The sequence below is a fragment of the Mustela nivalis genome (genome assembly GCF_964662115.1).
Source record: "Mustela nivalis genome assembly, chromosome: 17".
Classification (NCBI taxonomy): Eukaryota; Metazoa; Chordata; class Mammalia; order Carnivora; family Mustelidae; genus Mustela; species Mustela nivalis.
Window position 1 is genome coordinate 40,059,321 of NC_139036.1, and position 11,879 is coordinate 40,071,199.

The 11,879-nt window shown below is 47.0% G+C and overlaps 1 protein-coding gene across 2 annotated transcripts; it reads right to left on the reverse strand.

The window, feature by feature from the left end:
* Nucleotides 1-5,524: 5,524 nt before the first annotated feature.
* SPMAP1 (sperm microtubule associated protein 1) lies at nt 5,525-9,454 on the reverse strand. 2 transcript variants are annotated; one of them, XM_082705004.1, is made up of 3 exons: nt 9,188-9,454; nt 6,610-6,709; nt 5,525-5,762 (listed from the first exon to the last, which is right to left on the reverse strand). In XM_082705004.1, exons 1-3 carry the CDS (start codon nt 9,392-9,394, stop codon nt 5,605-5,607), a joined length of 465 nt encoding a protein of 154 aa, XP_082561130.1. In that variant the 5' UTR covers nt 9,395-9,454; the 3' UTR covers nt 5,525-5,604. The 2 variants fall into 2 exon arrangements, with proteins under 2 accessions (XP_082561130.1, XP_082561129.1); XM_082705003.1 differs by lacking the exon at nt 5,525-5,762 and having other exon boundaries at nt 5,841-6,709; nt 9,188-9,440.
* Nucleotides 9,455-11,879: the final 2,425 nt, after the last annotated feature.

Genomic DNA, 11,879 nt, shown 5'->3' on the forward strand with positions numbered 1-11,879 from the left:
CTTCTGGGTATACACCCCAAAGAATTTAAAGTAGAGACACAAAAGTTATTTGTATACCTGTGTTCCTAGAAACATTATTCACAATAGCCAAGGAGGAAGCAACCTAAGGGTCCATCAATGGATGGATAAACAAAATGGGATATATCCATACAACGGAACATTATTCAGCCATAACAAGGAAGGAGATTCTGATGTGCTTCCCTACTAGGAACTTGGAAAACCTTATAAGTAAAATAAGCCAGACACAAAAACCAAACATTGTAGGATTCTACTTACATGAGGTATCTAGAGTAGTCAAATTCATAGAAAGTGGTTGGTTTTCAACAGTGAGAGCTATGGAAAGGAACACAGAAGAGAACTGATTTATGCGTGAGGAATCCTGGGGAAGTGGACTTCCTGAGAAGAAAATTTGGCATCACCAGGAAGGGCAGAAGAGTGAGGAGCAAAAGAAAATTTTTTAAAAAGATTTATTTATTTGACAGAGAGAGATCACAAGTAGGCAGAGAGGCAGGCAGAGAGAGAGGAGAAAGCAGGCTCCCCTCTGAACAGAGAGCCGGATTCGGGGCTCGATCCCAGGACCCCGGGATCATGACCTGAGACGAAGGCAGAGGCCTTAAGCCACCCAGGCATCCTGCAAATAAGGAATTTTGGTAAAAGTCTGTATACAGAACAGTTAAGATCCTCAATCTTTATCTCCAGTCCTATGGGTGAAAGATCCGTTAAAGAGACTGGATCTGTGAAGCCCCTCTACTTCTAACTGGATAGCCAGGGGCTTTCAGAATAGCAGTGGGGATGCAATGTAAGTCTGCATATTGAAAAGTGAAGTCACCAATTCCCTTCTTTTTCCTTGTTTTGCTCCCAAAATGCCAGCATCAAGGAGATATCTCAGGCAGTAGACCTCAGGGTTTGGGGTTTTTTTAAGATTTTATTTGACAGAGAGAGACACACAGCAAGAGAGGGAACACAAGCAGGAGGAGTGGAAGAGGAAGAAGCAGGCTCCCCGCTGAGCAAGGAGCCTGATGCGGGATTTGGCAGGACTCAAGGGACTCAATCCCAAGACTCTGGGATCATGACCTGAGCTGAAGGCAGACTGTTAACGACTGAGCCACCCGGCGCCCCAGATCTCAGCATTTTCCTATGGAGAAACTAAATGGCCCAAGGAGTCAGGAAGGATGGTGACCCACAGATATAGACATTGGGAAGTTCCTAAATGAAAAGGCTAGATCACTGTTGGAGAACCTACAAGGGAGTTCACCAGTCAACAAGCCCTAAGAACAGAGCTTCCAATGGCCTTAACCTATTGGAGGTCCAGTTTTTTGGTGAATGCCCTCAACACCAGTCCAAAACCAAAGGAAACAGTGGCAAAAAGAAGGGGGGAAAGGCAATATTTGGATTAGAACACTTCAGAAACAACCACAATTTTAAAGAAACAAGAGGAAAAAATGGTATCCATAAAAATAGAACAGGATGTAATTTAAAAAAAAAAGCAATTGGGGCACACAAGAAAATGAAAATCCAAAAGCCAATAAAAAAGTGGAAAGACTCGGTTGGGCATCTGCCTTTGGCTCGGGTTGTGGTCCCCAGAGTCCTGAGATCCAGTGCTGGCATCAGGCTCCTTGCTCAGCAGGGAGCCTGCTTCTCCCTCTGCCTCTGTTTCTCTCTGTCTCTCATGAATAAATAAATAAAATATTTTTTTTTTTAAGTGGAAAGATAGTGTGAGGAAATCTTGAAAGTACAACAAAAAGACAAATGAACAGGAGGAGGGAAAAGATAAGTCCTTACATGAGCAAATGACGGAGAAGAAATTATTAGACATAATAAAACTTAAGGTAGGAAATGAATCTCTAGATTGGAAGAGATCACCGAGTAAGTCATGGGGGGAAAAAAAAACAAAAAACAAAACAAAACAAAACAAAACAAAAAAAAACCCAGAACACCAGGAACAAAGAACCTAAGATTTTACAGAGAGAAACAGATCACATACAGAAATAAGAGTGACATCAGACTTACCAAGAGAAGTTAGAAGACCATGATTTTCAAACTTCTGAAAACAAAATTCTCAGCAAAAATTATGTTCTCAAACTATCTCTCAAGTGTTCAGACAAAATGTATTTTCAGATCTGCCAGAACTCAAGCATCTTACCTGGCATATATTTTTTCTCAGGAAGCATCTCAGGGTTATTCTCCACCGTATAAAGGAGGAAACCAAGAGAAAGGGAGACGTTACCCAGGAAACCTGGAATCCCACACCAAGGAGAGGGAAAGCGAATTCCCAAGGCAACAGGTGGGCGACAGGTCTCAACAGCCTGCCTGAAGCGGAAGCAGGGAGGGTGTCGGGAAGACTGCCTTGAAAAACTTCATTTGAAAAAAAAAAAAAAAGAAAAAGAAAAACTTCATTTGAGGGCGCCTGGGTGGCTCAGTGGGTTAAAGCCTCTGCCTTCGGCTTGGGTAATGATTCCGGGGTCCTGGGATCAAGCCCCACATCGGGCTCTCTGCTCAGTGGGGAGCCTGCTTCCTTTTCTCTCTCTCCCTGTCTCTCTGCCTACTTGTGATCTGTCAAATAAATAAATAAAATCTTTGGGGCGCCTGGGTGGCTCAGTGGGTTAAGCCGCTGCCTTCGGTTTGGGTCATGATCTCAGGATCCTGGGATCGAGTCCCGCATCGGGCTCTCTGCTCAGCAGGGAGCCTGCTTCCCTCTCTCTCTCTGCCTGCCTCTCTGCCTGCCTCTCTGCCTACTTGTGATCTCTCTCTGTCAAATAAACAAGTAAAATCTTCAAAATAAAATGAAATCTTAAAAAAATAAAAATAATAAAAATTCAATTGAAAAGTTTGGACCAGGGGAACAATTGTGCTGTGAGGCCGTTAAAGGATTGAACAGAATGAAAAATACACATGTGAAAAAATGAGGTAATTATCTTCCAGGGAAAAAAAGTTTTCAAGAAACCAATGCTATTGTAGTATATATAAACTCAATTCTAAATAATATTTCCCGGATCATGAACATAATAATGTGACATAATGTGGACATAACTGATTTAATACATTTTGATCTAATTTTAGCAAATGGGAAGTCAAGGGGTGTGACAAGGCAAATCCTCGACAGAACTGGAAATTTTTGCACCCAAACACCCCTCCAGTTCTGGGGGAGTATCTTGGGTCTTCAAACGCGGTGAGGCAAAGCGACCCCCTCCCCATCCTGGTGCAACACTGCACATGCGTCAGACCACGGTTCAGCCAATCAGATGCCTCCTCCACTTGGCATTGGGAAAGCGGAGGAACTGTCCTTGAGATGCAGGTGCAGCTGGAACAATAGTTACGCCTGGTGATGAGTGCCCTGAGCTGGGGGCACCAGTGGTGGACGCTCCCGAGATGAGACCTGAGCTGGATTTCCCTCCTCAGCCGCCCTTCATAGTTAACTGCTTTGTGAATTAGGTTCTCCAACCTTCTATCGGCTCTACAAGTGTCCACCATACCTGCATTCCTGCTTTGCCTGGCCAGAGAGGATATCGGTTCCATTCCAAGAACCCTGACTTGCACCATAAACTACTAAGAGGAGTGAGACGCCTGGGTGGCTCAGTCCATTAGGTGTCTGCCTTCAGCTCGGGTCATGATCTCTGGGTCCTCTGATCAAGTCCTGCATCAGGCACCTTGTTCAGCCGGGAATCTGCTTCTCTCATTCTCTCTCTCTCTAAAATAAAATCTTTAAAAATAAAAAATTTAAAAAAAAATACTAAGAGGAAAAAAAAGTGCCCCTAACCTTCGAGAGAGAGAGAATTGCTCAGTGTCATAAATAGTATTCTTCAGATCAGGCAGAATGTCCCTTCAAATTGTAGGAAAGCTTCAGTTAGAAATTAGTCTAGAAAAGGTGAGTAGGTATTTTTAAAAGACATTTCTTCCTCCACTTACAAACATGTCTCCCCCTGACTGCTGTGTGTGAACATGCCAATTTCCAGCAGACACAGAATTCCCTAAGGACAGGGGCCTGGTTTCAGGTTTTCATTCACAGCTGCCTTGTATTATACTAAATTCTCAAAAATACATGTTGTATGAACCTCTTTATCTATACTCTCATACATCAGATTGCTAAATTTGGGTTCATAGCTCTGACACCTAATTTTTTATTTTATTTCATTATTAAAGAGTTTTGAGAGAGCACAAGCAGGGATGAGGGACAGAGGGAGAGGGAGAAGCAGACTTCCCACTGAGCAGACTCAATCCCAGGACTCTGGGATCATGACCTGAGCCAAAGGCAGAAGCTTAACCAACTGAGCCACCCAGATTCTCTTTCACACCTAATTTTTTTAAAAAAGATTTTATTTATTTATTTATTTGACAGAGACACAGGAAGAGAGGGAACACAACTAGTGGGAGTGGGAGAGGGAGAAGCAGGCTTCCTGCAGTGGGAAGCCCGATGTTGGACTTGATCCCAGGACCCTGGGATCATGACCTGAGCTGAAGGCAGACACTTAATGACTGAGCCACCCAGGCACCCCACATCTAATTTTAGATTTATAGTTTCTTTAGGGACTTTGGCTTCATTGAAGCCCAGCTGGGTCCTCCAGGAATTTCAGCTAAGAGTCATTTGAAATATAGGAGAAACTAGTAGTGTTTCAGTACAAGAATGAGTTGAGAGTTCCTTGTCCTCTCTAGTAACTCTGGCTGGGAGTTAAGAGGTACAGTGTATTCCCTTGATTCTATTCAATGGAAGCAAAAAAAAAAAAAAAATGTAGGAGTAAGGGGGCACCCGGATTTGAACCGGGGACCTCTTGATCTGCAGTCAAATGCTCTACCCCTGAGCTATACCCCCAACACCCTACTGTCCTTCTCTTCCTTGTCCACTTGAGGTGACTCAGTAGCATCAGGTTCCACCCATGCTAGAGCTCTGGCGAGCTTTGTGTTCTAAAGCTCCACCTTCTTTTATATCCATCATCTGCTTTGGCTTTTCTCTTGGCCACCAATAAACTGGGTGGGGACACTTGAAAAATGACATCCCGGAAACTAGCTGAAAAGGAAATTGACAGAGCGCCAACAGGGAAAGTGTTCACAAGTACCGTGTCAGAAGTACTATGGCAGAATCCAGAGGCTAAACAGCAACCCCAGATATCCCCTTGTTCACTCCCTCTTGATGGACTGTAGGATGGGAAGGAGAAGGAAGATGTCAGTTATTTGGAATGGGATGACTTAGGAAAATCAGGAAATCCTTCTCAGGGCAACCAAGCACAATCTCTTGGGACAACGCACCCGCTCCATTCTTGATGGGCAAACATAGCCAGCTTCTAGCCTGGGTGCTGCCCGGGGCGGAGCTTTGTGGAGGCCAAGGTGTGCAGTGTCGTCCTTCTTCTGGCAGGGGCATGGGGGAACGGAGGTCTCCTTTCAAGCATGGCACTGGTGGGCATGGAGTGTAAGGGAGCCTGAGGACGCCCTCTCTCCTCCCACCTCCTCTCCAAAGGCTAGAGAAGCTGAGGTAGACAAACTAGCTAGTCCCCTCCCAACCTCAGGGAAGAAACACACTCGGAGGCACAAATAACATCACTGCTTATATAAAAATAGCCTTAAACATCTGTCCTCTATTCAGGTCAAGGGGTGGGAAGGGAGGAGACGCTGTTAGAAGAGAGGGAATGGGGTGACCTCTCCAAAGACAGACGGGTGCTGACGGAGGGCTGGCGTGTTCCGGCGATAGCCAAACCGACCGTTGAACCCCTTGATCGTTTTCAGTTCAGCATTGTAGTGGTCATGGCCGGTCACCTGCTGGAGAGAATGCCCTTGGGGGGTAGAGAGAGAGGCCTGAGCCCCCATTCAGCCCCCTCTTGCTTTTCCCCTGCTCCCACGGGGCTGGTATATAATGTACTCCCCATGTCCCAGCTGAACCCATCTTCAAACGTCTCAAGCCTCTTGATTAAAAGCCAAGGGTTGATAAAGTCCAGGAGACAGCTTTCTGGAAACCAAACTGTATACCGGGAGGAGCGTGAATGCTATGTGCTAAGACAGGACGGGCCAAAAACTTCTGGGCTTGGCTGAACTTGCCTCACTCCCAGGAAGACTGAAAACATTTCACCCTTGCTTCTGACCCATGTGGAAGAAATGGATGAGCTCAATTTGGCCAAATGGTACAAAGGGTCACATGACTAGAGAGTGGCCAAAGGGTGATGGAATTGGGGTGGGAGGAGGGTTCACACTGTCAGAAAAACCTCTCTCCACCCTTCCTTTCCTGTTGCTCAACAGGGCCTGGAAAAGGAGGACACAGCCTGTTCAGGGAGCAGGGAGGGGAACATGGGCTTTAGAGTTGGAAAGAACGCAATTCCAATCCCCACCAAGCCCTCCTTGGCCAGTCACTTCACCTTCCTACACTCATTTGCCCAGCTGGAGGGCAGCGGGAGCATGGGCATAAAAACCGTCTGACCTACAGCCGGTTAGCTCAGTCACTACATAGAAGCATGGTGATGCCATTGGCGTACGTCTGAGAAGCAAAGCTGGGGACGCAGTCCCAAGGCCTCTCCCCTGCCCCCCAAGCCAAGGGTCTCTGTGGCCTGATTTCTCTCCCTGAACCAGGGACCGCACACCACTCTTCCATGGGGTCCATGCCGAGGCTGGAAAGCCAGGGGCACTTGCCTGCTCCAACCCAGTTCCTCCTGTTCAGGTATCTCTGTCCTTCTCCAAAGATGTGGAAATAATCCACTATCCAGCCATCTCTTCCTGTGCCACCGTGATCCTGAGAGTGAGAGAGAAAACAGAAGATGGTCAGCCACCGTGCTAAGAGGGGCACACTCAAAACTCCCTTTGGGTTTATTGCAGGGGGGGTTACCAGGCCAGATTAAATATGAAACACGGGGGCGCCTGGGTGGCTCAGTGGGTTAAAGCCTCCGCCTTCGGCTTGGTTCATGATCCCAGGGTCCTGGGATTGAGCCCCGCATCGGGCTCTCTGCTCAGCAAGGAGCCTGCTTCCCCCACCCACATCTCTCTGCCTGCCTCTCTGCCTACTTGTGATCTCTGATAAATTTTTAAAAAAATCTTTAAAAAAAATCAATATGAAACACGGATTGACCCATTGTCTCTCAGAGAGGGGCAGCGTAGGCGGGCAGTTCAAGGCTCAGTGTCTGCTGCCAGACTGGTTACAATTCCAGCTCTGCCACTAACGAGCTGTGTGAGCCTGGGCCAATGGCACAGCTTTTCTGGATCTCTATTTCCTCATCAGTGAAAGGAGTGTTGCTATAAGATTTGAGACAAATAAAGGGCCTGGCATAGTAAAGAGTCTTTAATTTTTTTTTTAAGGTTTTATTTATTTAAGAGAATGAGCAGGGGGAGGGGGAGCACAGGGAGAAGCAGACTCCCCGCTGAGCAGGGAGCCCGATGTAGGGCTCAATCCCAGGACCCAAAGATCATGACCTGAGCTGAAGGCAGGTGCTCAACCAACTGAGCCACTCAGGTGCCTAATTTATTTTAAAAATAAGCAATATCAGGGCACCTGGGTGGCTCAGTGGGTTAAAACCTCTGCCTTCGGCTCAGGTCATGATCTCAGGGTCCTGGGATCGAACCCCGCATCGGGCTCTCTGCTCAGCAGGGAGCCTGTTTCTCCTCTGTCTCTGCCTGCTGCTCTGCCTACTTGTGATCTCTTTCTCTGTGTCAAATAAATAAATAAAATCTTTAAAAAGAAAAAGCATATCATGGAGCAGCTGGCTGGCTCAGTCCTCAGAGCATCACTCTTGATCTTGGGGTCTTGAGCTCAAGCACCACGTTGAGGCAGAGTTTCTTTAAAAACAAAAACAAGGGGTGCCTGGGAGGCTCAGTGGGTTAAAGCCTCTGCCTTCGGCTCAGGTCATGATCCCAGGGTCCTGGGATCAAGCCCCGCATTGGCAGGGAGGCTGCTTCCTCCTCTCTCTCTCTGCCTGCCTCTCTGCCTACTTGTAATCTCTGCCTGTCAAATAAATAAATAAAATCTTAAAAAACAAAAACAAAAACAAAAAACAATCATTATCTTTATGTAAATGAAAATACCCACCACCAACAGCTGTGATGGTTAAACTCTTATAAAAGGGAACATAGTTTCAAAAGTGTGCATACCATATTATTTTCCAGCTTTTTAATACTCAAGTTTTTCTTTCTTCCTCCCACACTCTGGATCCTTCAGTCATAAAATTATGCGAGTAGAGTGCCCGCACACACTCCAGCATGGGCATGTGACATACAGACGTGTCCATGCACATGTGATGCACATCCAGGCACACACACAAACACCAAGGCCACACACACACACACACACACACAAAGACAAAAACCCAAGATTTGTTCTCAGAACAACCCCCATTAACCCCACCTGTCCCCTCCCCATACCACTGTGACAAATGTACACAAATACTGGAGGCAAAAGTGTTGAAAAAAGTTGCAGTCATCAGCAAACATTGACACATCTCCCACTGCCGGTAGGACTCTGCGGAGGAGAGGCAACACCCACAAGGGGAAAGGCCGGGAGAGAAGAGAGGTCTGCAGAGGTCTGGAAAGTTTTCCTTCCCATCGGCTCACAGGAAGTCCCATGGAGCGAGCCTCTCTGTCATTGTGACATCACCAAAAGAGGACACCCCGCCTGGGGGATCTAGGTTTTGCTTTGTTTCGTTTGCTTAAGTCACAAGGATTTTCGAGCTTTTAGAGAATCTGTGGCATGTGATCACCCCAAAGGGTGGGTCCGTGACGTCAAAAAGGACAATGGAACTGGTTTGGCAGAGGCGGGCTTCCAGCCCCATTCCCTAAGGCTTGCAGAGACCCAAAATGAGATCATTCTCAAACGCAGGGCTGGAAAGTGATTCTGTGAGCTCAGGGAGCTCAGTCCCTGTCACCTGCCTGCACCAGTTCACCTGCCTGCACCAGTTAAGCGGCTGCCTTGGGCTCAGGTCATGATCGAGTCCCGCATCGGGTTCCTTGCTCAGCGGGGAGCCTGCTTCTCCCTCTCCCTCTGCCTCTGCCTGCCACTGTGCCTGTGCTCACTCTCTCTGACAAATAAATAAATAAATAAATAAATAAATAAATAAATAAATAAATAAATAAAATCAATCTTTAAAAAAGAAAGCAAGCCGAGGGTGGGTGGGAGCGGGGAGCCCTCCCTAGAGGTAAGATGCCCGGATTTGGGAAGTCAGGCCCCACCATCAGGGTCAAGCTTTGCGGGGCAGCCCGTGGGATAGGGGCCCTAGCCAATAACCTGTTCGGTTTTCCGCAGAATGGGCGGAACCACGCGGCTCTGGAAGTAGCGGTGGGCGTGGTAGTCCTGCTGGGCGTTGTAGGGCGGAATCGCGGACCAGAGCTTGGGCCTCAGGCGCTCATGGGCACGGGCCACAGAGCTCACGGCCACGCCATCCAAGATGAAGCTCTTCTCCAGCCGCAGAGGACACTCGCAGTAGTACGACATCCCCACCACTGCAGCCCCCAAGGACCTTTCTGCTGGGACTGGGACGAGGTAGGGGCTCCCCTGCGCATTAGTCGCATTGTTACGTGGTGGTACGTTGTCAAAGACTCCAGTGACACAAACCGTATTGGGTCTGAACAGGGTAAGCTCTTAGGGCTGCCTGGTTAAGTTGCTCTCAAGGCCCTGGGGCGAAGGATGACTTAAGACACCAAGCCAGAGGAACTGGAGACTGTAGAAGGTATTACGGAACTCAGATGGTGTGCGTGCAGGGCTAGCCTCCTCCTCCTCCCACCGTACTACACTTCCCAAACTCAGCTCCGTTGAAAAGCTTGTACCCAGAATGGATCAGAAAGAGTTCAGAGACCATCTACTTCCAACTCTCATTTTTAGTAATTTTAAGTTGAAGCTCAGAAACAGAGATACTAGTCCTCCTCCTGTTAAAAAAAAATAATAAAAATTTAAAAATAAAATCTTTAAACAGAACAGGGTCGCCTGGGTGGCTCAGTCATTAAGCATCTCCCTCAGGCTCAGGTCATGATTCCAGGGTCCTGGGACAGAGTCCCCACTGGGGCTGTCTGCTCAGGGGGTCTGCTTCTCCCTCTGCCCTTCTCACAGCTTGTGCTCTAATAGTCTTTAAAAACAAAAACAAAAACCAGCAGGTTAACACATTACCACATTTCTTAACTCTTTTTTTTTTTTTTTAAGATTTTATTTATTTGACACACAGAGATCTCAAGTAGGCAGGCAGGCAGGCAGAGGGAGAGAGGAGGAAGCAGGCTCCCCATCAAGCAGAGAGCCGGATTCGGGGCTGGACCCCAGGACCCTGGGATCATGACCTGAGCCACAGGCAGAGGCTTTAACCCACTGAGCCACCCAGGTGCCCATCCTCTAGCTCTTTTTATGTACAATTGTCAGGACACAGCAAACCATGAACAATAATTTCTAGTCACCAGTTACAGGTGATTTTTACTTTTTATTTCCAAATTTTCCCCCTTGAATAACCTTACATAGATGCTTTACACATCAAGGTGCCTTACTCAGTGCTCCTCACACCAACTCTATGAGGTGCTATTATCATCCTAACATGAGACAAAAGGATAAAGGAAATCTTTTATAGTTACTATTATATGAAGGCACATTTAAAAAAAAAATTTTTTTAAAGATTTTATTTATTTATTCGACAGAGAGAAAGATCACAAGTAGGCAGAGAGAGAAGGGGAAGCAGGCTCTCTGCTCAGCAGAGCTCCATCCCAGGACCCTTAGATCATGACCCAAGCCGAAAGCAGAGGCCTAACCCACTGAGCCACCCAGGCGCCCCAAATGTTTTTTAAAGATTTGAGAGACTGTGAGAAAGAGCACAGGAGCAGGGACAGAGGGAGATGGAGCAGACTCTCCATAAACATGGAGCCCAATGTGGGGCTTGATCCCAGGACCCTGAAATCATGACCCCAGCAAAGCCAGGCAATTAACCGATGGAGCCACCCAGATGCCCCAAAGGCACATGTATTAATTAGAAAAACGTTGCCTGTATGTATACACAAACCCCACTAATTCTGGCAAGTTAATGCTGAGCATGTTTCTATACCATTAATAGGTAAATTCCTAGGAATCTGAAGTTACAGAAAATTAAGTCTATAGTTTGAGCCCATTCTATTAAAATTTGTAAAGAACCTCGAGCTTGGTAGACAGAAGACGCGGGGCAGGGGCGGGGGAGGCTCAGCCCTCATACCTCTTGGAGAAATTTCAGAGTTAACACAAGGGGATAAAAATGACTAACTTTTTAAAAGATTTTGAGAGTGAAAAAAGCAAGCACAGCTGGGGGTGGGGGCTTGGGGAAGAGCAGGGAGCGAGGTCAGGCTCAAGCCAGGACGCTGGAATCATGACCTGAGCTGAAGGCAGATACCTAACCCACTGAACCATCCAGGCACCCCAAAAAGGATTTTTTTTTTTTTCAAAAGACTTTATTTATTTGACAGACAGAGATCACAAGTAGGTAGAGAGGCAGGCAGAGAGAGGAGGAATCAGGCTTCCTGCTGAGCAGAGCCCGATGTGGGGCTCGATGCCAAGACCCTGAGATCAAGACCTGAGCCAAAGGCAGAGGTTTAACCCACTGAGCCAACCAGGCACCCCCCAAAAAGGATTAATTTTAAATGGAGGACCCGAGGGCTTCATGTCACATTAAAAACTTCAAATTCACCAGGATGGAAAATAGGGTAGGAGGACAGGTCTGCTTTAGATTCCTGGTCCTAAAACCAAAATAGCCTCTCTAAACAGCCCTGGTTCTCCATCCTGGCTACACCTTGAAATTTCCAGGGGGGTGGTGGGTGTCTTTAGAAAGTACTGATGCGTGGATCCTACCTCCACAATCTGACTTAACTGGTTCTGGGATATTGCCTGGACACACTCTGGCTGAGAACCACTGATTAGATTAGTACATTCCATTCTGAATCTTGGACAAAAGGGTAGTCATCTTACCATGTGCTAGGGT

Excerpts from the sequence above, each read along its gene's own strand:
- SPMAP1 (XM_082705003.1), bottom strand. The coding sequence starts at position 9,394 with ATGTCGTACTACTGCGAGTGTCCTCTGCGGCTGGAGAAGAGCTTCATC. Across the intron at positions 6,710-9,187 it reads TTCTGCGGAAAACCGAACAG|GATCACGGTGGCACAGGAAG; the intron begins GTTATTGGCTAG and ends TCTCACTCTCAG.